The sequence below is a fragment of the Mya arenaria genome, chromosome 7 (assembly GCF_026914265.1).
Source record: "Mya arenaria isolate MELC-2E11 chromosome 7, ASM2691426v1".
NCBI classification, from domain to species: domain Eukaryota; kingdom Metazoa; phylum Mollusca; class Bivalvia; order Myida; family Myidae; genus Mya; species Mya arenaria.
Window position 1 is genome coordinate 52101963 of NC_069128.1, and position 27794 is coordinate 52129756.

Consider the following 27794-nt stretch of genomic DNA (forward strand, 5'->3'; position numbering starts at 1 on the left):
GCACCTGCCAGAGGTTTACGTTAGAAACGAAAGTTTTAATTGGCAATTAACTGTAAACATTCTCAATTTCACTCAAAATGCCAAGGCAGGGAGGTGATCACGGTTCAGAGAACCAAGAAGGGGCTATTTCCTTTGAAACATTACGAGATGAAGGCCAGCACTTTGTACATGTGCAACAATTCGACAAAGCCATTGAAAGTTTCACAAAGGTAACATTTGTACATCATTCCAGTGTGGTGGGGGATACAGACAGTGAACACTTGTCAGACTGTTTTGATTGTTGTTGTTTTTTCCAGCAAAGCATTTAATCTTAATTAATCCTGCGATTACAGTGATTGTTATTTTTTGTAATATGATTTAATTTAAATACTGATTTAATCTTGATTAAGGGATTAATGAATTAAGGGATTAAGAAGAACACATTAAGGTAGCTATATTCAATCTGTCAAAAGTCAACGACGTCATTTGTTTCATTAATGTCACATACCGGGTACACTTAATTGCAATGAAATATCACTTAACCAATCACTTACATCCTTTCTGTACAATCAGGTATTACAAAGATTCATTGGGTCATTAAATGAAGGGATATGTGTTCATGAAAGAGCAAACAATATACATGTAGGTCTCTGAATATATTGTACCCTATTTTGAATTTATTCAACATGTATGCAGCACAACTGATAAGCCTTTCTTTTGTAGAATAAATGTTTATCATTATGACATTTGAGTAGTTGTACTCCTAATTCTGGAGGATAATGATATTATTGCGTACATGAATGATATTGTAACCGGTTATCAAGATAGAACCTTTTCACACTCGGCCCTTGATATGTATAAAGGGCTCTTGTACTGTCTTGGTATAGAGCTAGCTTTTATAGCAACATGGTAGAGTGTCCATTGTTGATTTTGCAAGAACATATCACTTATATTTTGAAATGGATATGTACATATCTATTGAAGGACTCATGTGTGTTCTATGAACACTTAATACTTCTGTGTTTTTTCTCATTGCAGGCCTTAGAGCTAAAGCCAGATGACCAGCACTGTCTTGTTACGCGTTCTAAGTGCTACCTGCAGGTTGGAAATGCTGAGGCCTCACTCACTGACGCTGAGAGCGCTCTTGAACAGAACAAACAGCTTATCAAGGTAAGATTTGTGTTTCAAGGTGACTTTTCAAATAGTTATTGTATTTATTTTTCTTTGTACAGCTGGAGCCAGTTATGGGTGTTCTCCTGATATATTATTTTTTTAATCTTGATTTTGGTTATCCGGTTAGCACAGTGGTTTGAGTTTGGTTTTTGGTCACCAAGCCGAACAAATGAGTTTTCTCTGGGTACTTCGGTTTTCCCCACAACATAAGACCATACTCTCGTGCAACATTGTGCAAACGAGAGTTATTTATATACGTTGAAATAACTTGTTTCAAAATCGTTGTAAAAATAAATAAGTTTTAAACTAATCTTGATTTTGAAGTTACTTCTGAAAATTTCATTGCTCAGGATTTCAAATACTACTTTTTCATAAAAATATGGGCTTTTCCCCTAATTCCTTAGCTTGAAAATCTTCTAAAAGCTTTTTTCTATTCCTTCATGTACATGTAGCTTTTTATTTATTATCCAGGGTCTGTATCAAAAAGCAGAGGCACTGTACCAGAAGGGTGATTTTGAGACGGCCCTTGTGTACTATCACCGTGGTAACAGACTGCGTCCTGAGCTCCAGGAATTCAGACTGGGCATACAGAAATCACAGGAAGCCATCAACAACAGCATTGGACGTTAGTTGATTCAAAGTTTACAAATAAATGGGTTTTTTTAGAATTGTTTTTAAGTATTGTCACAGCCATGGTATTATCATAGTTTGTGTTGTTGCCCAAAAACCTTTAACTCAAAAACTGTTCTATTTATGTAATAAAAACTTTTGTTCAGGAAAGTGTTTTTCATTCCTTACAAAATTTTCAGTTCTTGAAAATGATATCAGTAAGGGAGGTTAAGCCATTATTTAAGATCAAGTTATCTAGATTTCAATATATAATGTGTTAATTGTAATTTAAACATCGTTTATAGGAACATTTCAGCATTTTTCTTGATTTATCAACTACACTACATGTACACTTAATAATAAGAAAACATTTGTTCGGTATGTGAACAGGTTTTATAATTATAAAAAAATGAGAATATTTTAAAATGTTCTAGTTTAGCAATTTTTGTAATTTTGTAGAACCGGAGTCCGTGAAGTTGGAGTCAAATAAGGGTGATATGTCATATTTCTACAAGCAAGAAGAGGTAGGACAAGTAATTCATATATTTATGTTTTAAATTGGTTCCTCGAGGGTTTGATGGAATCTGTGTGAATTTTTGCATTTTGGATTCTATAATGTGTGTTGAATGAAGTGTGTTATCATGGTTACCAGGTATGCAGAACACAAAACAGATTCTTGTCAAACAGTTTACACAGCTTCTTTCACCTATGTATAATAAATATATCTGGCTCCAATTTCTGAAAAAAAATCATAAGTGTGTCAAACTTAAGTATTTTATTAAATTTATTTCACAAAATAATAACTTTGATTGTATAGTCGATTTTTCATTATGGAATTGTTTGTCTTGATTAGTTTTAATATAACTTCTTTTAAATGTCTCAAAACCCTTCAAAATGATATTAATACACAAATTACACCATTAAAAAGGAGTTTATTTGATCCTGTTATAAAGGACTCAAGATTGTTTAAGAAATTAGGGCCAGCCTGGATTTGTGCACAACATTCAGAGATTTGCTAGTCAAAGCAATTTATAATGTTTACATATTATCAGCTTACAACTTGTATTTATATGTATCCGCATGCTTATTCATATATAATTGCACTGTAAAATATTAGGATTTTTTTTTGTAAGTTGATTACTTTTCATCATTTCATTTGAATTATTTAGTTTTATTGTTTTTTGGCAAGTTTAAAACTTACAGGACATTTTCAGTGGCGCCCAATTCCCTCCCCGGAATTCAACATGAGGGTACAATTGGCTTAATTAATTATTGATTCTGTAAAGATTGCATTGCAAATAAGGTTGAATGACCCATATAAATAATTGAGATAATAGTGGTAATCTATAAATTATTATTTACAAGCAGTATGCTATTATTGACCAAACCCATGGAGATTCATTTGAAAACATTAAGTTCTTCGGTCAAAAGCAATATTAGCCAGATCTGTCTTGATACCTAAGGACAAAAGTTTTGTCCGTTTTATTAATGTTTGTACATAATAATCTTTTGACCCAGACCTTTTTTAACCAATGTGCAAACGTTACAGTTGATTAATCATGGGTACCCTCAATTTGTCTGGTATCTTTTTCGAGAAATGCACATGTATTTATTTCAATATATGCTGTGCAGACATATTGCTCATGAATTCACACAATAAAAGAAGCGGCTCTTTGTTTAATGCAAAGTTTACTTTTGGTGTTTAAACGTTATTACATAAAACAAGTTTCCCCCAGCAATTTGACTGAGTGGCGAATCCGTGGTCATGTGGTAACGCACTTGACTGTCAATCAAGGGGTTGCAGGTTCGATTCCCAACCACCTCACTAAAGAATTGCTGATCCTATTTCCACCAAAATTGGGTTCTGCAACAAATGAATGTTTGAAGAGAGAGGGATGGTAAACTATGAATAATATCAATTTAGTGATATGGGACATTCAGCCTTACAATTGCATGTGGCTTATCAACTTATAACAGATATGCAAACTGGATAAATTGCATGAGTTTTTCGGAACTATTTTTTCTATAACTTTGAAATTTGAAGAAAGAAACTATCATGAGAGCTATTTACAAATAATACGCTTTTTCTGTCTACCAGATAGAGTCTGATCAATAGAAATAAAACTGTAATTGAGTGAGTGTCAGTTATAGTTAGACATAACAAGTTTCCAGACCAAAAAAATTCTACATTTTGTTTTTGCGCCTGTTGATATTTAAACTTTGTTTTTTTTTGGCTTAAGGACAGGGCGTATTGAAACATTGTTCTAAAAATATTAAGCATCATTGCTCAATGATTTTTTTAGTTAATGCCGATGAAACAAATGTTTATTAGATTCATCTTCATTTTAGACATCACATTGAAGTATCAATAAAGACTGTATGCATGTTATATGGTGTATTAATTAATTTTAACACAGAAAAAAAATCACAATATCTGCATGATTTTAAATAATTCTCAGTTCGCTAAGTTGTATGGTATACATATTCAAAGACATAAAATGCTAGGTATCTGAAACTAGTGTTATCTAAAACGCTTTCAGTTATATGCATGGTATGAAGTAAAAAAAAAAAAGAGGTTTGTTTTTGCTTTGGTTGAGATGTTTTTAGAAGAATATGTTTGTTACATTATTATGTATTCTGACTGTTGTTTTTTTTCAGAAATGCATTAACAATAGTTTGATAAGTTTTCATTGTGTTTTTTCATCATCATCATCATCACCGTCATCATCATTGTCATCGACACCGTCATCATTATCATCATCATCATCATTTTATCATGTTTTTGATTGTTGCAATTTTAGGAAGCAAAGGCCAAGGTAACAAAATGTCACCGACACTTCTGTGGTGCATAGTTTCACTGTTCTCTCACTGTCTCTATGTGGAAAACTGATTTAGTTTTTAGCTCTATTTTGAAGACTGTTGGATCACTCTTCGGTCTGATTACTGGGTAGAAAACCATTAATGGCGTCCTTTTTGAGAGACCCTGGCAGGGCTCAAACCCATAACTTCTTGGGTCAAAGGTGTACACCTTTACCACTCTGCCACTTTCTGATTTTACTGTCTTAGTCCAGTTCCAATTAGTTATAACTTCATAGAATTAAACATCCCGAGTAATTTCCTTTGACTGTTACACAATTATTGTACAAAAATTATTGACATTTTAATTATTATAGTCCTTTTTACCAATACCTTCTAACAAGCCGGATTTTGCACTGAAAACTTAACAAAGCCTTATAATATATTTCCTCGATAAATAATGCGAGAAATCACAATTTCATTACATGCAGTAATACATTAAGTGTAAAATGCGGATAAAGGCAGCATACATAAATGTGTAAAAGGCATATTCAGGCAGTATACACAAATGTGTAAAAGGCGGATACAGGCAGTATACACAAATGTGTAAAATGCTGTTGCAGGCGGTATTCATAAAAAGGTCTATAATATTAATTGTTCTGAATATATCTTGGTTTGATAACAGTTTCTGTTGTTCCTTTTTATTTTTTTATATCTGTAGACTTTATTTCATGAGGCTAATTTTTTTTGGTTAAAGCCCATTTCAAAATTTCAATTGAAAATTTTGTTTAGCTTTTAAAGGGTTGATTTGAAGATTTTAAACTCTTGCAGATTTAAATACAATTAAATACAGTTAATGCATTTTATTGTCTGCTGACAGTCACACCATTTAAGTATCTACTTCTTTTAAAACACAACGATCTGTTCTCAAAAAAATACACCAGAAAAGCATCATTGATCTGGTTTATTGTTGGTTATTTTTTTATATATTTATTGGTTCATATACCGGGTATGTTCAAATTTATTTACACTGGAAATTAACTCTCTGACCTATCTTACTTCCTCTCTTGTTTCTATAGGCCCTGAAATAAATATCTGAGTTTATGGCAACCATCTCAAAAATGCTAGGTAAGGGTAGAGACTAATTTCAATTAAGTCCTGTTAAAACAGCAAAGCAAGTCACGAACGCTTATCATGATATTTTGGTTTATTGTGTATGAAGTTCTTATTTCTTTATGTTTTAAATTATAGTCTACACAACAACAACAACAACTGAAATCAGAAAATCATACTTTTTATATCGAAGGTTGAAAAAAATACACTCTAGTGTCAAAGGGTTTTACCAGGTTCCGTAGGGTTTCCCTAAAAACAGATATTTTTTATGTGTAGGCGTTTATCTTTTCTAGTAAAAAAATAATGCTGAAATGTTTTCTGTTGAAGTTCTATCTGTTGAAATTTTAGATATCATCATTTTCATGAAAAATGTAATGTATGTTCACTCATGTAGATAATTAAATACTGTTATATTTTTTGTAGAAATTTACGATTGGTATAGATTTCTGAAAATGACTAACCACTACATTTTCTTTCAGCCTTTTTTTTCCTTCATATAATAATCAATTAAATTTCCTTTAAATCTTCTTTGAAGTTTATTTATTATCTATCCCTACTAACAATCACTGAGATTTTGCAACAAAATAGTCGCCTCTTTTTAAGACTTTTATCCCACCAAGAATCAACTATTACTATTCAAGATTTGTCATCACTTCAGTATAAATTCTATAATTTGAAATTATTTAGTATAACAGTTTAAGATTGTTTTAGTATGTACATATGAAAATAAATGGTTTAATGTGACTCTGTCGTATAACCATTCATTTTGTGAAAGTACTTATAAACAATCGTTTTAATGGTCTACATAATATTTTTTAAAATACCAATGACTGGGCAGCCACTGTTTATATCTGCCGTTTCACATGATTTAAATTAAAAATGACTGGGCTGCCACTGTTTATATACACAGTTTCAAATGATTAAAAACTAAAGCGACTGACTGCCGATTAATACTGAATTGTATTGGAATATTTCTCATTGGACAAAATATATTGTTGACCACTTATTTGGAATCATGACTTATATTTATTTGCAATTTTTAAAAAAAAAAAAATATTAAGTAATAAACATAATGAAAAATGATTCAAAAATGTACAATAATTATTTTCTTGATCTTTGACTTTTATCATAAAACATCAAAGGATAGACATAAGAAACGGAGTTATTCTGCGCCCATAAAGGTGATTGTGTTAACATGTCACCAGTACACTGATGTTGTAATAATTTTGTTTGTTTAATTATTGTTGCTTATTTCTGCTGAGAGTAATTTTAACAATAAGTTTATAAGTAATGTTTCATCACAAACTCAAAACCAGCATTATGCAGGTATGACAACAATATCTTTTTTGACATTTCTTTTTGAATTTAGTTAAAACATGAAGTTGAGTTTTGTCTTCTTTTAAATATTTAGCACATTTCATTGCAATTACATTACTTTCAGGATTTTGAAAGTACGCCAAAACCATCTACAATGATATTTAGACAGAAGACAAATGTTGAGCCTGAGGTGGCTATAATGCACACATGACTGTGTTATGGGTGTCGGGATGCATTTTTACCAAAAAAATGGATATGGGGAAAGATAACTGTGCATTCTTTTGTCAGTTAGGTTGTGTTCTTTTGCAGCAACTGTCCAGCAAACAAGTTTGTTTCAGATTTAAGTGGTTTGTTGCATTTCATTTGGGCTTCCACTTAAAGATGCACTCTCACTCCCAAATAAGATGCACCACAATATATAGAATTATTTTAATAACCAAAAAAGGTGACTAAATCTTGCGATTAATGGTTCTTATGAAGGATACTGTGTTTAATTTGAAAGAAAGGTGCAGAAAACATGGTATTTCTACCTTATAGGTAATTGATCATTGTAAATCTGTTAGGACCCACCAGTCATTTAATATTTGTGCGTTTTCAGCTTTTAAATACAGGGTTACACTCTTGTTATCAGTAATAAATATTTTCCATAAATGCATTATTAAGTAAGTAAATGTAGTTTAAGGTTTATCACTCAAGATTTATGTTTGTTTTACCTGAGGATGTATTGATTTTAAATACAAGTGTCACTTTAAGTTATTGTACAATTTTTAAATTACATTTGGTTTATTTGATTTTCACTGTGAATGAGCTTGATTGTTAAATGTATAATGTACAGAAATATTGTTCCTTCGGTTATTTATTCTGATGCTCTCACAAATCATTAAAATTCAAAGAATTTATTATATTACAAAGCCAGGGGTGTACCTAGGCATACTCCAGTACCCCTGGACCTACAAATCAATTTTGGTTACTCAAAAATGACAAGTGCTTTTAAATTAATCCCGAAATCATGAATACAATTTTAAAGCTAAGGGGATGTATATCTTTATGATTAAGGAAGGCATCTTGAAGAAAAAATCAAAAAAGAATTGAGAAATATTTTTTAATGGTACATGCAACATTTAGCTGGTTAAAGTTCATTGTAATCTCACAGAATGTTGGCGTTGAGAAAGCTTGAAAAGGGTTCTTTCATCATGTACTCTGTATTCTTTGGAATGTTTTTGTTGGAAAAAAACATTAGTCCTACTCCCACCCCATTTAACATTTTGATATTTAAAAGCCTTTCAATTGTCAACATAGCTTGCTCAAGTAATACGGGTGTATTATAAATTCAAAATACTTCAGATACACCCCTGATGGTACATAATTAAATTAATTTCAGTTCAGCAGAAAAAAAAGTTTGACATGAAATATATATATTAATATTTATCGAAGGCATCTACCCAGCAAACAATTAACGTTAGAAAGACGTTGTAACAATGTTAGAAACTGACGTTGGATAAACGTTGTATATTGGTTAAAAATGAAAGTTTTTTAGACGTCAAAATCACGACGTTGAAACAACGTCGGAGTTATGACGTTGAAACAACGTCATGATAACGACCAAAATCCAGAGTATAAATATGCATACCACACAGGTAACAGGTAATTAGGAATTACCGCAGCATTCACCTACATTCATAAACAAACAACTCAGAGAATGTACAAGTTTTATTTTCACAACAAATCTGTACAGACACTAAAAGTATTAAATGATAAAGGCACATTAAATTAAATGACACATGGTAAATTTATAATTTTAGAGATGTATGTTAATTAACTTGTGTAAACAGTTCGTCGTCCTCCACCTCCTTGTCTGTCTGGAGCGTACTTCAGACAGGATCCAATTGCCCCATCAACCTCATGTTCAGTAGCAGTAAACACAGTGACACTTGCTGAAATACATAACAATCTTGTCAAATAAAATTATATTGACTTGAAACTGCTGAAAATAAAGTTTTGATATCAAATTCCACACAACAAAATTTCTCCAGTTTTGGTACAATATTTGCTTTATTTTTTCATTATCTTTTAATTGTTTTACTTATTTCAGTTACTAGAATCTGTGATCAATCGTGTATGAAATCATTTCCAATGAATAATTGCTTTGTTTTCCTTGAGCGGGCACTAGTGCTATTTTTATAAGAGGTGAATGCACAAGACTATACCTGGTACTCACTTTAATAATAACATAATTAAATGATTACTGTCAAGAAGCAGATTTGACTGGGCAATTATTACCTTGAACACCTTGAAAAACTGCTTTTGGAAAGTCATTTTCTCCTTTTTCCCTTTACGGTAAAGCTAGGCATTACATCATCCGTCATAAACCTGTCAAAAAGGGGTACATAATAATATGAATTTGATAACAATATATATAACTTTGCTGGATGACACTGAATTTAACAAAAACAATGGTAAATAACATGGGCCTTTCGGATCCTGATCAAAGATCAAAATTACACAAAAACTACTAGTATTTACAGACATTATTCAAGAGAACAATTAACATTGTTTTCTCATACAAAAAAGTACAAATCGGCGCAATGTCAATTGAGGGCGAATCAGGTTGAATTACATGTATCCTAAAATTTCATTGAAACAACCTGGTATTGAAACACCAGAAAATTATTGCTATAAACCGTTAATCATGCATTGTATCAACTTACCTTGTTGCATTATTTAAAATATGAACCGTCGAGTATCTAGAGGAGTAATTGACTCTTTCTCTCTCGTCAATATTCGTACATCTCATGAGCAATATGGCGGATCAAAATGGGTTCAAAATTGCGCACGTCTATTATTATAAGGAATTAAACATGCATTTTTTTCGGAATTATCTAAATGACATGATTAGAAGCTATCGATATAATTATTTCTTCTAATTTTTGTTTAACAAAATGAATTTTAACAAGAACAAAAAAAGAAAGAAAAAAAGTCTATAAACATGCGATACCATGCGGAAATTCCAATTACAGAAACGAAGGGCACAGACAAGGGAAGCAACTTGAATAATAACGTGATCAAATTTTAGTATTTATTTGCAGCAGTATCATGATTTTTCAAGCAACTTCTTGTTACATCATGTGTATATCATTTATTCACTTGAAAAATACAACTTATTACAAACAATAACCAAATCACAACGTTGCGACGTCGGACTGACATCATGATTTTGACGTTGATACAACGTTGTATTAAAGTCGCCGACGTCACGACCTAAATCCAACCTATATCCAACGTTGATCCAACGTCATGTGTTTGCTGGGTATATTGTAGATATCAGTCCATGTTTAATGTTTGTTTGGTAAGACTGCACATCATCATTTTCAACACTGGTATATAAATGTGTGCCAAGCAGGGTTTTAAACTAAGGTTATAAGATAGTCACAGGTGATCATATCACTTAAAAGCACAAATTTAAAAAAAATCATTCTTAAAATAACTTTTGAGGTATTATTTTTAATTTATTTCAGCTTTTAGAGATTTCTTCGAGAAATTATAATGTAAAAAAATATTTTAAGATATAAAATTAAATATTTATAAGACAGATATTTTACTGTTGAAAAGTAATACCGGTAAATATTGTAATAAAAAATGCATGTTTTATCTCCCTTGAATAACATCATTACCTGTTGATCTCCCTTGAATACTCTTCATTCTAAACATCACTTTTAAAGGCTAAAAAGCAGCAGAGAGGGGCATACCAAAAGCCAACAGCAAAGAAGGAGGAACGCAAGGACCGTGAGGCTCCCAAGGGGCCTGCAGACACAAAGACAATCAAACAACTCCTTGGGGAGCTCTACGGGGACAAGGAATACCTTGAGAAACTACTCAAAGATCAGAGTAGGACTCTTTCTGTATATTGATGAAACATATTGATCAAATTGTTCAGGGGCTGTTTTAATAATCATCTAAGATTGAACTTAAGTTTAAGATTATAATTTATTTATTTTGATTAGCCTGTATGCTGCCTGATCTGGGTCTACTCTTTTTGCTTACTGGAACATTGTATTCTAGACTTTACACAACAGATAAGAGCAATAAAAATCATTATTGTATGCTTCAGTATTGAGTAATATCCAATTAGGTAGTCATAGTAGGCAGAGTTTTGCATGAATACAGAACAGGTAAAGGGTTAAGCTGATCAATAGGCTGAATGGAATCACTGAGGCATGTCTAAGGATAAGGATAAGATCAATATTGAAAACTGGCCCAGCAGAACTTTGTTGACAAGGTTCTGACAAGTGGCCCATTACTTCTTCATTTCTGATATTTCTAACTATACAATACATATGAAGATCATGAAATTTTGCATGAAATGTGTTAGACCCACTTACCAAAGTTACACCTAGGTCAACAATCTTAAAGGCAAGCTACCTTTTTTGTTCATAAGCCTTTAAATTAGTTTAAATTTGAAAAAGAAAAGGGTAGGCACACATAGAATTGAGTAACTTTACATCCAGTTTTGCTGGAAACATTTAAAGAGTTCTGGTGTTTTGTATGCTTAAAACAATTATTTAACATAACTTTTGTTATTCCCCAGGTCTGACAGGGAAGACGAACCGTAATGACATGAGCCGGGAGATCAAGGACAAAGTTTGTGACGGGCTGGAGTACCTGTATGCCCGGGCAGACTTCTGGCGTCAACAGAAGCCCATGTACGCCCGGAAGCGTGATGCCCAGCGACAACGAGAGGAGTGGAACAAGGGCTCACGCAAAGGTGGACGTGGTTCAATGGAGAAGGTGCTTAATAACCTGGAGAAGATTGAGGAAGGTAGGCGGGGCTTATCAGACTTTAAATCAATTCAATTTTAATTAGGCATTAAAGATCATGTAGAATAACACTTTAATATAGAAGGACATTAATATATATCGCTTGGGTTGTTTTTGTTTTTCTGCTTTATATTGTCTTTTCTTTTGGATCATAAGAATCGGGCAAAGGCGTTTTAATTTTTATTTAATTGCATGTAATCATATATTACTCCCCACTTATAAACTTGGAAGACTTGGAAGAAGGGATACTAATGGTTCTAAATCTCATGTATGTTTATAATAACTGTAAGAATCACAATATTGGCAACAGAAATCTGACTTATAAGTAATTTAATGGTATCTTATTTAATAGTAACTGAGAAAGATCTTTGTTGGATCTTGTTATGGACATGTTTCTGCTGTCTGCCTGAATTTTCCATTTAAATGACTTGTTATTTAGACATTATAAATATTGTAAATTAACCTACATCATGTCCTAAAAGTTGCACAGGCTGGGGAGTGGGGTGCTTTTAGCTATTTTTTAAGCTGATGATTCAAGGTGGTATAAAACCAGGAATGTGTTTTGAGCTTTAAAATGTAACCTATGAGGTTGTACAGGGCCTGTTGGCAGACAACTAAATGGTTTAATTGTACAGAAACTGTACAGATTTTAAAAGTTGGTGGAATCGTACATCCTATGGATACCGTATTATACTGTGAATAGGGCATTTCAGTCAGTCTGAGTAATGTCCCTTTAAAGTTAAAATTGTAAACAAACACATTTCTCTTCCATCTATGATGGAAAAATCAGCCACAAATGCACTCTGAGAAAAAAATGTCTAATCCTAATACCATAGATAGGATGCAGACAATTTTTAAATCAAATTTTGGGTAAAAAAAAAGGGTGTCTATACACAGTATGATACAGTAAAAAATGTAACCATGGCATAATTTGTCTATTAGGACAGATGTGATTCTTTCATTTCCAGATTTGATTTTTTTTTATTTCATCTATGTAAAAGGCAAATTTTCACAATTTAATTTTTAAAACTTGAATGAATTGTGAAAATTCTCTGCTAGATCAGACCAAGTTAATGCGAGAGGTTATTGAAAAAGCGGAAAATATCGATAGAGGTAAAAACATGATAAATGCTCGTTCATGCATACATATTCAACAGCTAGTATATCTCTATATATTATTATATACAAGAAATGTTTACCTGTCCTATCCTAAAAAAAAAACTATGAAATAAAATTGGTTAAAACATCATTAAAATGTTCCAAAAACATGACTCAATTATTTAAATTATAGGAGCAGTATTTGTTTCTTAGTTAATCTTGGAGTCTATCATGTATGAATTGTTCATAGCAACAGGTCATTTGGACTTACCATCTTATAATAAAAGTTACTGTCATAAGAGAAAAAATAAACTGTGATTACTTTTTCATAAACAAAAATTAAACCTTAATTTTTTTTGTCCATGGACAACATTATGAAAAGTATACCATATATGACCACAATTGTTCAAAACTTTGTTAAAGTTACTTGAGCACGTCATAAAATATTTATCCATTAAAAGTTAATAATGATGCCGTTTATTATAATGGTGTGTTACCTTTTACGAGGTTTTGAACGATCATATCTCAAAGTAATGTAATTATGTTATATATCCCTTAAATGTATTCTTGATTTCCGTCCCCATGTATTTTGCATAAATCCCTACTGTATCATGTATATGAATTATTAACTTATATCTCCCTATATATAAACATCATTAAAATATACTGCATCCTGTATTGCTCGTGGAAAATGTGATGGGATTCAAAACATTATGTTGATTATGCAAAAATTGTTTGAAACCCTCCAAAATGTTTAATTTTAATACATTATTATGTTTTACTCAGCTGACTTTAATGATAAAAACAAAACAAAAAGCATATATCATTATTTGTGTGCAAATAAAGAATATTATAAATCTGGCTCTATCATTACACAAATTAAGATGCTGTTTTGTTTTAATCATTAAAGTGATTTAAATGATAATAATAATGCATAAAAATTGAAAAAAAAAAAATATCTTGGAGTCTATCATGTATGATTGCATCGACCTTCATTGTACCCTTTAAACCTGCACTCTCACAGATTGACCATTTAAACAACTTTTTTATTGTCTTGGAAAAAGCTAATTTTGCGTAAATATCTGCAAACCTATGATAAAAGACTGCTGACAAAAAATCGGATCGTAGATTTTCATATTTCCGTTTGGAAATAAATGTTTTATGGCTTAAACCGTTACTAACGGTTAAAGAAAAAAGCATAAAACATCAATATTTAAACTTAAATATAAAATTCTACGATCTGATTTTTTTTCAGCAGTCTTATGTAACTGGTTTCCATGGATTTTCTCAAAAATTGGCTCGTTCTAAGACAAAAAATAAAAAAGTTGTCAAAACGTTCAATCTGTGAGAGTGCATCTTTAAATGTAAGTGAAAGTATTACTTTGATTTCTTTTTTCAATTTCTAAGAGATATAAAAGTGTTTTAATTTATATATGTTAGAATAAATGATATATAAATAAATATTTTTGAAATTCTATAACAGTTATTGCCCTAATTTACATGTTTTTTTAGGTTTTCAAACAAAAGAATGATGACAGTGTTGAATAATATAAAAAACAATCTTAATTTATTGCTGGACTTTTTCAAGATTTCAAGCTTTAAAATTGTATTCTAACTGAATTTTTTGAAAAAAAATCAAATCAACAAGCACGAAAAAGTGGTGATGATGCATGGACAGTTGTTGTTAGAAATGAGGTAACAACTCTAGTAAATCATCAAATTGAATAACAATTGAGTGAAAAAGTAATATTTAAATTTTGATTCACTCTTATATACAACAAACTGAAATCTATGAAAGTAAGAACATGAGAAAATACTTTTATTCATTAAACCACAAAATTTCATGTCTGCAAACAGACAATATAAAGAATAGTTAACAGAACATGTTTTAATTATTTCTTCTTCCTCCAGCCCAGAGTGAGGGACGTTACCAAGAAAGCCTGGAGCTGGCCAAAAACACACTGAAACTTGTGGAGAACGCCTCTGAAGAAGATATTCAGAACAAGCCAGAACTCATCGCAAGTCTTAACAGCAGCATCGGGAACGCGTACCTGGAGTTGAACAAGCTCAACCAGTCCATGGACTACCATCAACGAGATTTGGATATCGCGAGAGAACAGTAGGTGTTAATTTCACATGATGCTGAACCACCCTGATGATATTTAAATTTTCATAACTGTTAGACTTAAGAAAATATTTCCTAGTCACCCAATAACCATGTACGAACAAATTAATTCATTATATTCTGTTGTTAAAGAAATTAGGTTAATATCAAGGGCTGTACTTATCAAATTTAATTGTCATTTCTATTGAATACTGGGTTTAAAATTATATATATATATATATAGTTCATTATGTGCTTAAAGAAGATTACAAAAGTTCTCTGTTCATTTCTCAAACCATTTTATTTGTGAGAGAAAATTCAATATAAATATGTTCTTTTTCCAGCAATTTGGAGGATGCAAAATCTCGAGCCCTTGACAACCTTGGCCGTGTTCACGCCAGAAAGGGAGAATACGAAAAAGCCATTGAAGTGTGAGTGATTCAAAATGGCTTGTGCAAAAGTTATGAACCAATCTTACTTTTTATCTGATAAAGCAGGATATAAATTTGATTTTAGCCATAAGTCGAGAACTTGAATTCGAAATTCAATGAATGTTGATATTTTTCAGTTTCAAAACATTATCACAGGGATGTTATAATCTTTAAATGCACATATTATGTTTTTAGCCCACTGGGAGGGGTTTCATAAATACAACCTCTAACAGACTAAGGCTGATTGTCGAACTCCCTTTGATCAGAAATATTCAACACAATAATTATCCAAGGAGTAAAAAATTCTGATAAGTCACTATTCAGGGCGGCAGTCATATGGGGTCAAAAAAAGTCCCACAAGTTAAAAACTGTTTTCTGTTGTCAATTTTATTTATGCCTGCTGCTCCCCACTCCTATGCAAAACATTGACAAGTGCATGTGAAGTTTTAATTATTGTTCATAATTTAAAACAGATATCATATTAGAAAATAAATATGAAAACATTTTAATCCCTACAACCCCAGATGGCAAGAAAAGATACCCACTGCCAAGTCACCCTTGGAAAGTACCTGGCTATACCACGAGATTGGTCGATGTTACCTTGAGCTGGGGAAGTACCACGATGCTCGAGATTATGGGGAAAAGTCTTTAGTCGCCGCTCAGGAGGCTGACGATGAAGGGTGGCAGTTACACGCTAGTGTTCTTGTTGCACAGTCAGAAGGTATATTACTATTGAAACTTTATCGTCATTAAAAAATACCATGAATTTGGTACCTTCTTTTATGAACAAACAATAATCAAGATGATTTTTTTTATGAAACTCATCTTTTTCTCAAACTGATTATCCTACTTGTTCACAGAAGCCTGATTCCAAAATCTCATTCTACAAAAATACAACTCTAAACCTGCTGACCTCTAAAGAAAGTGTCGATTTTTATGATTGCTTTCTGCTGTTGTTAACAATACATTAAATAACACCATTCTTTGCTAAAGTTTTGGCATCATTGTATTCATATACATAAAGTCTCTGAGCTCCTACCTTTTTTTAGGAAAAAAGGTTTTGTTAAGCAAAGCCTTGGTGTTCTTGTTGGCAGAGTTATTATTTAAAAGCTTGATTGTAACTCAAGAACCATTAGAGGTATTTGAATAAACCTGGTACACATGTTGCCAGAGGCATTACAAACATGTGTTGCAAGGTACATAACTCTGGCTTTAATAATTGCCAAGTTATGTCCCTTGTTTAATAGAAAAACAGATGAGCATTGTCATTTGCTCTGCAGCTCTCTTGTTTCTGAAAATTCTCATTGCTGCTACATGACTATATTTATGGTTCATATAGCAATAACAGTATTTGGTTTCAGATTGTCTCTATTTGTAAAAAGATGAAGCACTTTGATGTTTGAACAAGCTTCATGAAAGCTTTGTCATTGGTCCGCAGTGTTTCTGTAAATGATCATTGCTGCTTCATGGCTATATTTTATTGTTTACATAGAACTCACTCTATTTGGCTTAAAAAGGTTATCTTTTGGTTTGTTTGCATATTCAAGCAATTTAATTGGTCAGCAGTCATTATTGGATAAATATTGACCAATCAATGAACTTTTTGAATACATTTAATCAAACCAAAGAATTAACCAGTTTTATACAATTGGCTGCTGGACTCTTACTCTCTTGCTTGGCATTAGTTTATTTAACCAGCCCTGCTATATTAAACTCAGAAGTTGAGCCCGGAAATCATTTTTGCAGAGTAGGGCTTGCAGCCTTGTACTATTTAGACCCATGGAGATGAATGTAATGTTTCTTCTGTAATTTGAACTGTTGTTATAGTTAATTGCGTTTTTTTTTATATATTTTCAGTAAAACTAGGCCAATATGAAAATGCAGCTAGTTCATTCGAGAAATCATTAGAGCTTGCAAGGCGACAGAACGACACTGCAGCAGAAGATGCCATTACCAAAGCTCTAGAAGAAGTCAACAATAAAATAGTTCAAGGTGTGAAGGATGATGATGGTGGTAAGTTCTGATTGGCTGATTTTATTAGAGTTTTGATTGGTTTATATTGTTGCCAGAAGAGGTTTCCATTGGCTGAATGAATTTATTAAAACTGTTAAGGAGTAAAGAATGATGATGATAGGTTCTGATTGGCTGATTTTATTGGAATTTAATTGTTTATATTTGTTTGAATTTGGAAGAAGTAGGTTTTTATTATTGGCATAGTTTGTGTTAGTGTTGAATAGCTTTCTTTGTTTGCAGAAACTGATCGGCTCAGCTGAAATATTATTTTAGTTATTTAATTTGCTAAAATGCTGTAGAATAATAGAATGTGTTGATATAGCTAAAATTATTTTTACAGATGATACATAATAGTTCATAAATGTGATAATATGTTGTTCAAAGATGTGACACCACTAAATTAATAACAGTGATGTTATATCCTTTTCTTTGTGTATATGTTTTGGTTCATAAATATGATAACTTTTTGTATAAAAATGGGGCGGCAATAAATTAAAGGGACTAGACACCAGATGGTTCCAAAAAAGGCAAATACAGTATTTCCTCAAAACCAGCCTAGAATTGTCAATGCCAGCTTGTATGTTAAGTTGCTGTCTCAGCTGAGTTGACCCATTTAAAAATAGCGCATATTGGTTGTCCAGTTTATAGTGTGTATTTTTAGCATGTGAAAATCATGTGATAAGTACAGAAACATATCCTGATGCTATTTTTAAATAATCTGGGATTTACATGAAAAACAGACCCAGTAAAAAAAATAATTGAAAAATATGCAAAAACTTTGAAAGATACATGTTGGGTAAAGTGATGTGATACTTCAGTCAGAAAGATTCAATGCAGTGAACATGTACAAACTGATATCAATTTTATGTTAGTTTTTGACAAGTTTCTTTCTTCTTTTTTTCAGGTGTAATATCTGGTGTCTAGTCCCTTTAATAGTTAAAGCAAAGTGATGTGAATACCTCAGAATTCAGATGTCTTAAGAAATCTGACCCACAAATATGCTAGATCTTTGAAAGCTGCAATAATATTAATGTTAAATGTTGTTTCTTGGTGTCCCCATATTATTTTGTTATCATTTGAAGGTATTTTCTTGCTGATAATTAATACGTTAATTAAATAAATGGCTGAAAATACATCATACATACAGTCATTACAGTTTTTGTATTTAATGCTCTTTATTTAAACTTAAATCCCCTTGTCAAAATTGACTTGATATTTATTAACAAAAATTGGTTGTTTTTATATCTTCACAAAAAAACTCAAATTATATCAAAATGATATGGGCACACAATGCACCCATAACTCACATATTTGTAATGTAGTTATAACTTTGCTACGAACCTTTCAGTCCAAGACAGATACGATGATGATTTTGAGACAGGTACTGATTTGTTGTATGCCACTAATACTCTTCATCATGTATGCACCCCCATTGTCACCTTACTTAAATAGCATATTCATTTGTTGTATGCCACTAATAATCTTCATCATGTATGCACCCCCATTGTCACCTTACTTAAATAGCACATTCATTTGTTGTATGCCACTAATACTCTTCATCATGTATGCAACCCCATTGTCACCTTACTTATGTAGCACATTCATTTGTTGTATGCCACTAATACTCTTCATCATGTATGCAACCCCATTGTCACCTTACTTATGTAGCACATTCATTTGTTGTATGCCACTAATACTCTTCATCATGTATGCAACCCCATTGTCACCTTACTTATGTAGCACATTCATTTGTTGTATGCCACTAATACTCTTCATCATGTATGCAACCCCATTGTCACCTATATGTAGCAATATATTCATTTGTTGTATGCCACTAATACTCTTCATCATGTATGCAACCCCATTGTCACCTTACTTAAATAGCACATTCATTTGTTGTATGCCACTAATACTCTTCATCATGTATGCAACCCCATTGTCGACTTACTTAAGTAACACATTCATTTGTTGTATGCCACTAATAATCTTCATCATGTATGCAACCCCATTGTCACCTTACTTATGTAGCACATTCATTTTTACATGTCACTTTGGTGTCTTGTTCGACATTGAATAAGGGTTATACTTGAAGACTATAAGGCCAAAAAACCATGTTTGTTTCCCCTTTTACTATCCCCCCCCCCAAAAAAAAAAGGGTAGGTAGGCCAGGATGGTTTTATGTATTATTTTTCCATTTACATGCTTGCAAATCATTGTCACACTTCAAAACAGCCCAACTTAGTTTGGATTTACGCCAAGTAGAGGCTAGAGCCCTCTATAAAAACAATACATTTTGTAATGTTCATAGAAAATATTTTCATAAACATGAATGATGTCAAAATTGTTTGTAAATTGTTTTCATTGGTTGTTAAATTATGAACCAATATTTAGCTAAATAGCTTAAGTCTTTTGGCGCCAAACCCCGATTTTATTTTTACTTAAGCGATTTTATCTCTGTCACCACGAAAACATGACAGACTGTGTTACTTTTATTATTTATTTGGTGCCATAATGGTTAAAGACACTGTTTAAAAATGATTAGAATCATGCCAACAAGACCCAGCACAATATCATAATCAAGGTACCCCTCATTTACATATTAACTCCACTTATATGGCTTGAGTTTGTTTTCAGGTCAAAATCAGCCATATTTCTGGCTGAAGCACTAACACTTCAATGGTTCTCCGTATTTTCAGGTTACTAACATTGTCTTTTGTCGTGATCATGCTTTGTCATTCCCATTTGTTAACTATGACCCACATATACACTAATACACATTAAGATTTATTTGCTCAAACCCTTATAATTAATATAAAATTATTTGATCTTTAAGGTATTTAAGATTCTGCTTTTCGATAAAGAAGCCTGTTAGAATATTAACACCTCATAAATAATTGCTTTTAAAAGATATTTCAAAGAAAGAATTACATTTTAATACTTTAATTGCTTTTTTATTTGACCTTAATGAAGGTCAAAAGTCCGCTTCTCCACGAGAACCAACACCTCCACCAAAACAATTATCACCTGAGCAGAGGCCAAAATCTGTAACTTACAAGGAACCTGAAGGTTTAAATATGTAACAATGTATCTGATTGGCTTGTGTGATCTTTGTAACCTCTTCCCTGATTGGAACAAAACTAATACATGTTTGGAGTATGAGTGCCAATATGTAACCAAGTGTCAGAATTGCCTGTATGATTTTTGTAGCCACTAGCCTTATTGGTTAAGAACTTTCTAACCCCTCATGTGATTGGTCCATTAATTCTCATCTATAAAAAGCAGAGGTTAGAACCATGACATGATTGTATGCTATTGGATCATAAATGATTTATCCACTTACTTGATTAGTCAATATTGTGAATACCTAAGAGTGTCATTGTAACCATGTATGTGATTGGCCTATGACTTATGGCTATCTTAAACACTTCTTAAAGCAGTGCCAGAATAACCAAGTTTCTGAAAATATGTGTACTATAACTCTTGTCCTTATATGTCCAAATTGATTTGTACTTTGAACAGAGAGCCATAGCCTCCATGCTGATAATTTAATGAACAACCTTAAGGGTTTATTTTGTAATTTGCCCCAAATAGTTACATTCTGTGTATATTCTGTGTAAACTAGGGGAAGAAACTGGAGCAAATATAGCTGTATTTCAGCTATATAAACTTTACGTAAACCTTTTTTTGTAAAATGTTTCATTTGCCTTTTTTAGATGGTTATCAAATTTCAATTATTCAAGGTGCATGAAGGTTAAAATAGAAAAAAATAAGAAAATGAATTATAATTTACAATTTCATAGTATCTATGGTCACATGATTTGCATGGTGGCAGTGTCATTCCTGTAATGTAAGGGAAGTAACACTGCATGGAGTTTGAGAAAAACTTTTACATTTGTTTTAAACATGACAGGAAGTGTAATTTCAGCTTTAAATTCTTTGGCCTCAAATATACTTACATTGTAATAGCCCTTTTTGCAAAATCAATATATAGTGAATGTGGACAACTTTTGCATAATATCATCTTTATTGCTACAGCCTGGATAATGATGAATGGCTGGACGTGATGATTAATCTCAGTAGATTTCTGTAATGCATGTTTAGTATATTCATAAGACCAACAGTATGATTGTAAACATGTATATAGATAAAATTATTATCAACTGGCCCCAATTTCTCGAAACGTCTTAAGATTAATAGGCTTAAGTAGCTTATTTCAATTAATCAAAATACATACTTAAATCAAATTTTGATTAATGAAAAATGGTTTATTAATGTGATATATTATCATAAAGATAATTCCTAACTAAAGTATAATAACTTTAAAGAAATTAATTTCACACAAATTATTGAAAAATGAAAAAAATGAGCTTAGCTTAATCCTGTGATGTTAGAAGTTTCGAGTAATTGTTGCCAGTTATTAAGAAATTACAAAAATAAAGGCAAACAAGCATAAAAATTATGCTATGGGGAACAATAAGAACTGCTTTTTAGATTATGAAGTAAGTGTTTATGTTTAATTTAAGTTATGCATTTTAAAGACTCTTTGTATTTTTTAATAAGTGTTTTTTAACCATTTTTTGGCACATATGTCTTACAAACATTGCATTAAACATTCCAGTCATTTCTTTCATGATTTGTTAGTCCTTGAAATCTTGATAGAAGCATATCCTTGCACATTTATTCCAAGCATGTATCACTGGCGTATATTATCGAAGGGCTTTATCACATGTGATATCACTGTTTCCTTACATAAATATGATATCACATTTTGACCACATTCCAACCCTATCACTTGTCGTATCACATTTTGCACCACTTGCAGCTGAAGCAGAGCCTGAGGAGGTAGAGGAAGAAGAAGAAATTCAAGGTAGACAACTCTGGCATTTCCAGTAACCTTTCTTTGGCATTTTACAGTAACCTTCCTTTGATATTTACAGTTACCTCCCTTGTTCTGTGGCTCACCATTTAATTTTCAAAATAACCATATTGTCGATATGTGTATGTCTCTTTTTATTGTGTATATTGGAACTGGATTGAGTTCACAGTGATTTGATGGGAATGAACTCCTGCTTTGTTGTCATTTGACCTGTACACAATTTAGTGACATTTAACCTAAAATAAAAAAAATCTTTAAACTGGAGTAATTCATAGTTATTTTATGCTAGATAGTTGGTAGACGCAACTCCTTTGATACATCTCAAGAAAAAAATAATATTCTAGGTTAAATGTCACTAAATTTTGTACAGGTCAAATGACACCAAAGCAAGAGTTCATTCCCATCAAATCACTGTGGTCGAGTTTTAACTGGATTGCTTCTTTTTTGTTTCTTTTTCCTGAAAACAACTGTTGTTATTAGAGCTTACAGTGTTGTCTTGAGAAAATCAACATTTCAGTATATAGATGTTTTTTTTGCTAACCATGATGTTTGTATAACAAAAGTGTCATGGTGTATTGTTATTTTTGTTTTCCTTCTCTCTTTTTGTTTACTTTTTAATTAAACAGTGCCTTGCTTAACTTGAAACAGATCTTATAGAATATGTGTTTAACTTAGAAATGTTACTTAAATAGTAATACAATTCCTTCCTGATGTCGTTGTATTAACATTTATGTCTCTTAATAATGCGCCTGTTCCCTACTAATTATTTGTAGAAACAGAAATAGACAAACCTAGCTCAACTGAGCCGGAAACCAGTCCACAGGAAGAAGATGTAACCAAGCAACATCAAGCACCTGCTGAACCAGAGCAGTTGCCAGGACAACAGGAAGAAGGTTGAAATATGACCTTGATCCTGACCTGGATAGTGTGATGCCCATGTATTTGTATCATTTTTCGTGAAAACACCCAGTATAGAGTGATCAAAATGAAATAAATCAGCATTTCATGTAGAAAAGTATAACTTTGTATTGAAAAAGTATTTACTTTTATAGACTGGATTCACAATTATTGCAATTGGGACAATTTTAAATTTAAAATTCCCTAAAACATGTCTTCATTAATGATATTTTATCCTAGATCCATAAATATGATAGACAAAGGGATTTTATTGGTATTTTTTTAATATGTTCAGTACATTTATTAATTCAGTAAATGCTGGTTGTTTTCATGTTTTGTTGATATTTTTGTATAACTAGCTCTGCAGACTGAAGTGATGATACATTCTACCAAATTATTCCAATAATGTTTTACTCAGCATACTGTGAACATGTGTTTGTTTAGAAGTGACATTCATTTTAAGAAAACAATGACTAATGGAACATTTGGGGGAAATTTTGAATTCACTCTTTTATGAAATTCAGATGTGAAAGTTCTTTTACATATATATAATAAAAGCACATAGAAGGTAATTGTTTCATGGTAGGAATTTGCTGTAATCTGTAATGCCATTTCGGAAAAGACATCGTTGAAATTATGTCCAGCCCTGCCATGGAGTTTGATTTGAAAGTGACAGTATGCTGAAATTTCAAAACAGTAAAAAACATCACCAACATTCACTGTTGTAGCACATTTATCGCATAAATTGAAATCAAATTTGAAGTTATAAAATTATTGATATAAACTTGAAAACATGTATTCACAGTATGCACTGTTTTTACATATTTTTTTCATATAATTATATGCATGTTGTTGTAATATTTTTAAAACTTCATAGGATTTATTATTGTCTTTATTAATCTACTTTATTTTTATTGCCTATATCATCTTTTCAGCTATATTTTATTTATTATAAGGGTGTCATTTTCAGAATTTAATAAACTTTTTTTTATTTAAAGTTGATGTAACTAGTTTAATAAGCATTTTACATGCAATTTTACGATCATCAACTTCTGGGATTCAAAAACTATCAATTTTGTGAGTTTATATTTTTTTTTGTTAATTGAACTTAGCAAACTTGTATGTATTGGCCTGATTGGTCAGAATTTTGTTATGGTTTACAATGTAATTGAAGACATTGTTGCTAACTTTAAAAAGGTGTACTTTTTTTCTGGCCGCAATTTCTCTAAACTTGTTACAGGATTAAGCTAAGCTCACTATTTTTGTTTTTCTATAATATGCATTACATTTACTTCTTCTTTAAGAGTTTTTATATGTTTTGTAGTAAATATCTGTATGATAATCACAATTAACCAATTTTCATGTATCGAATTCGATTATAAGTATGTATTTTGGCAAATTGAAATAAGCTAATTAAGCCTGTTAAGCTTAAGAAGTTCCGAGAAATTTGGGCCAGGTATTTAGATACAACACAAAGAGGTGTCTCAATCCTTGGACCACAATTTTGTCCATTTTGATACCAAAGCAATAAAGATTTGAAAGTTAACAACGATGACGTTAACATCGTTTTGAACTTTAACAAAGTTCTGAATAATCATCCCAATGAAAATAGGTGGCAAAATAAGCAGAAATTGTCTAAATGGAAGTTATTTTTGCACATTATATTTAATGATATTTATATATGCATGATGATGTATTTTACAGGAATTTTGTTTTGTTTCCTTGCACTTACATAGCATGTTGTATGGATGTTTTTCATTATTTTCATGCAGTGCTAGTGAAATTATTATATATTTATCTTGATTCTTGAACTTATATTTATTTTATTCAATCATGTACTTTCTTTAACTCAATTTTTAGTTTTTATTACATTAAACTTCTAAAAAATATCTTTAAAAAAATATTGAGTTCTTAAGCTGGTTATTTAATATAATCATGTAGTCTCATATGTTTACCTTTTGATTCTTTACTAGTTATTTTTTAATAATGATTTACACTTGCAGCTTATGACAATTATTTCTGTTTGAAAAAAAACACACATTTCATTTCAGTAATGTATTAGGCTTATGCAGGAAGGTCCTAGTATGTTTACCAATCAATTAATTACTGCTATAATATTATACCAATACGGTATACAGAAAGATGTAGAATCATTCAAATCTATTATATATGTGTTTCAGAGCAAACAAGGACGACAGATGACACAAAAACAGAGCAACAGAAACAAGACACAGACGACAAGGACACAGATGACAAAAAGAGCACAGACGACAAAGACCAGGGTGAGTTATACATGTAAACAATGTTATTTTATTGCATAGCTAGATGTCATGGATTTCAGGTCATGTAACCAAAAAACACCAAGAAAAATCCATCTTTCAACCCCATGGAAGATAAGGCACTTATTGGGCCGAATGTTCAGAACTTTGTTAAAGTTAACAACGTGATTAGAAACATTGTTGTTAACTTTTAAACATAAACTATTTAATGATGTTTCATATATTTTAATAAAACAATTACAGCTTAAACAGTGATAACTTTGTTAGAAATACTGCATATCACTAGACAATTAGCATTCAAGATTTGAAAGTTAACAACGATGGCATTAAATTTCAATAATTTTATCAAAATCAAGACATTTTTACAGACTAGAATAGCATTTAATAGAATAATTAAGTTTTAAAATGAACAATATTCTGCTTGTCATCATAGTTACAAATTAAAAGAATGTGATTAGTAATGTATAATAAAAAAGTAATATGTTTTCTTTTTCAGATAAGGTCGAGTAAATGGAGGCAGATTTAGTTAACGGGCCCCGAATTATAAACATCTACGCATATCAACGCCAGAATTTTGACACATATCAATGCCAGGATTATTGAAAATTGCTGAAAGAAAAACTCTTGCTCTAAACTTGGTTTGATGAGTTTGTGTAATTATTACTTTAACTTCAACGCTATGAAGAATATTGAAACTACGCATTGGAAGCTGGATGAAACTAGAGAGAAAACTCAGAATTTTAAGCGACAGATTAGTGTTACGGTTATTATATTTTACACCAAAATTCCTATTGCAAAATATTTTTACCAGGTATATTTATTTTAAATGTTTGTTTTTCTTGCATTTAATGAACACAAAATCTTTAAGATTACCTGTTATATTATGATGTTGTTATGCCTCCATTTTGAAGTAATGTATTTTCATGAGCTCTGATCATTTTAATGTCACTAATTTTAATATATTAGGAACTGCCAATTTTTTTATATTAAAATACATGTAGTTGACATGACTGTGTTATTTAGAGCTTAGAATCTTTTTATATACATGTTATATATAAAATTCAGGGGGCCATTTTTAAAGATCTTATTCAGTTTGAGTCATAAATTGAAAGTATTTTAGTCCCATCAATTCATTATTTTGCTACAAATTTGAGGGAATTAAACTTGAGCCAAAATCGAATCTGAACTCAAAGATAAGAGGCAATAAATATAATTAATGTATTACCATTTACAATTTTTATATAGATTTAAGATGAAAGAAATAACTACTAAATTCCTATTTTGAAGCGGCCCTCAGTGACACAAATTTATGATTAATTTAGTAATTTTACTAATATTCCCAACATAGACTGTATACATCTATGTTTTTACTACGCAGTTTGATAGCTAAAATATCTATAAAGTTGTTTTTATGTTATTAAAAATGTTCTGTGATACCAAAATAAATAAATGAATTATAACATATATTAGTTCACTTGTGATATAGTGCATTCATTTTTTAGGCTTTCTAAGAAAATCATATTCCCTTAGCCTAACATTCTCCATTACGACTATACAAAGAACACATTGGTATAAATACAGCTTGTTTTTTGGTAAAGCATTTGGGAACAACCGACTGAATATAATAATTGTATGATTAAAGTTAAAACTTTGTTTTATTGATACTCTTAAAAAACTTTTCAAATCTTGAACCTAAATGAAAAATTTAATTTATGAAGTAGCCTGGTCGAAGTCCCAAAGCTGAATGTCTGCCATGTGGACTGTACCACAAAAGTTCTACTACATGCACGAAATAACCGACACCTGTCGCAGACTTGTACATACAAGGGAAATCAATTTTCCTCTAACTCAAATGAGGAAAATTAAAACTCTGTTACAAGAAATTTGGATGTCTGCATGGATTAGCTGCATATTTCCATTTACCAACAAAATATGAAACCCTATATGAGCTGTTATGTCCAGTCATTGGGCAAATGTAATCAAAAGTTTGACTTTCAATTGAAATAAGTTTATCAACAAAGAGATTGCATTTCCATGAAAAGTAAAAAAAAACATTGTAAGAATTGGAAATTTAATGGCTCGTATGACATGTTTTGCTCGGGTTGTCTGTCCTTTTGTCTGTCCATCACAATTCATGTCAGCTCCATATCTATTGAAGAATTTTGAAATAACTTGCCACAATTGTTCACCATGTTTGGACAATGTGAAGAGTGCATGTTACAACCAGCTCTGTTCATGGTCAAGGTCACACTTAGAGGTCAAAGGTCACATGACTACATTTCTTGTCCATTCCA

General features: G+C 31.4%; 1 protein-coding gene across 11 annotated transcripts; it reads left to right on the forward strand.

The window, feature by feature from the left end:
* LOC128240868 (outer dynein arm-docking complex subunit 4-like) lies at positions 1–26962 on the forward strand. Of its 11 annotated transcripts, XM_052957826.1 has the most exons (18): positions 1–209; positions 1018–1149; positions 1624–1777; positions 2221–2285; positions 4563–4577; positions 7112–7177; positions 10707–10872; positions 11573–11803; positions 14812–15019; positions 15349–15435; positions 15960–16156; positions 17293–17448; positions 18797–18829; positions 20419–20514; positions 22271–22315; positions 23098–23217; positions 25402–25503; positions 25997–26962. In XM_052957826.1, exons 1-18 carry the CDS (start codon positions 78–80, stop codon positions 26008–26010), a joined length of 2019 nt encoding a protein of 672 aa, XP_052813786.1. In that variant the 5' UTR covers positions 1–77; the 3' UTR covers positions 26011–26962. The 11 variants fall into 11 exon arrangements, with proteins under 11 accessions (XP_052813786.1, XP_052813788.1, XP_052813792.1 ...); XM_052957828.1 differs by lacking the exons at positions 4563–4577; positions 7112–7177 and adding an exon at positions 2976–3011; XM_052957832.1 differs by lacking the exon at positions 23098–23217.
* The last annotated feature ends 832 nt before the right edge of the window (positions 26963–27794 follow it).

Excerpts from the sequence above, each read along its gene's own strand:
- LOC128240868 (XM_052957826.1), top strand. The coding sequence starts at position 78 with ATGCCAAGGCAGGGAGGTGATCACGGTTCAGAGAACCAAGAAGGGGCT. Across the intron at positions 11,804-14,811 it reads CCTGGAGAAGATTGAGGAAG|CCCAGAGTGAGGGACGTTAC; the intron begins GTAGGCGGGGCT and ends TTCTTCCTCCAG. Across the intron at positions 17,449-18,796 it reads TGTGAAGGATGATGATGGTG|TCCAAGACAGATACGATGAT; the intron begins GTAAGTTCTGAT and ends CGAACCTTTCAG.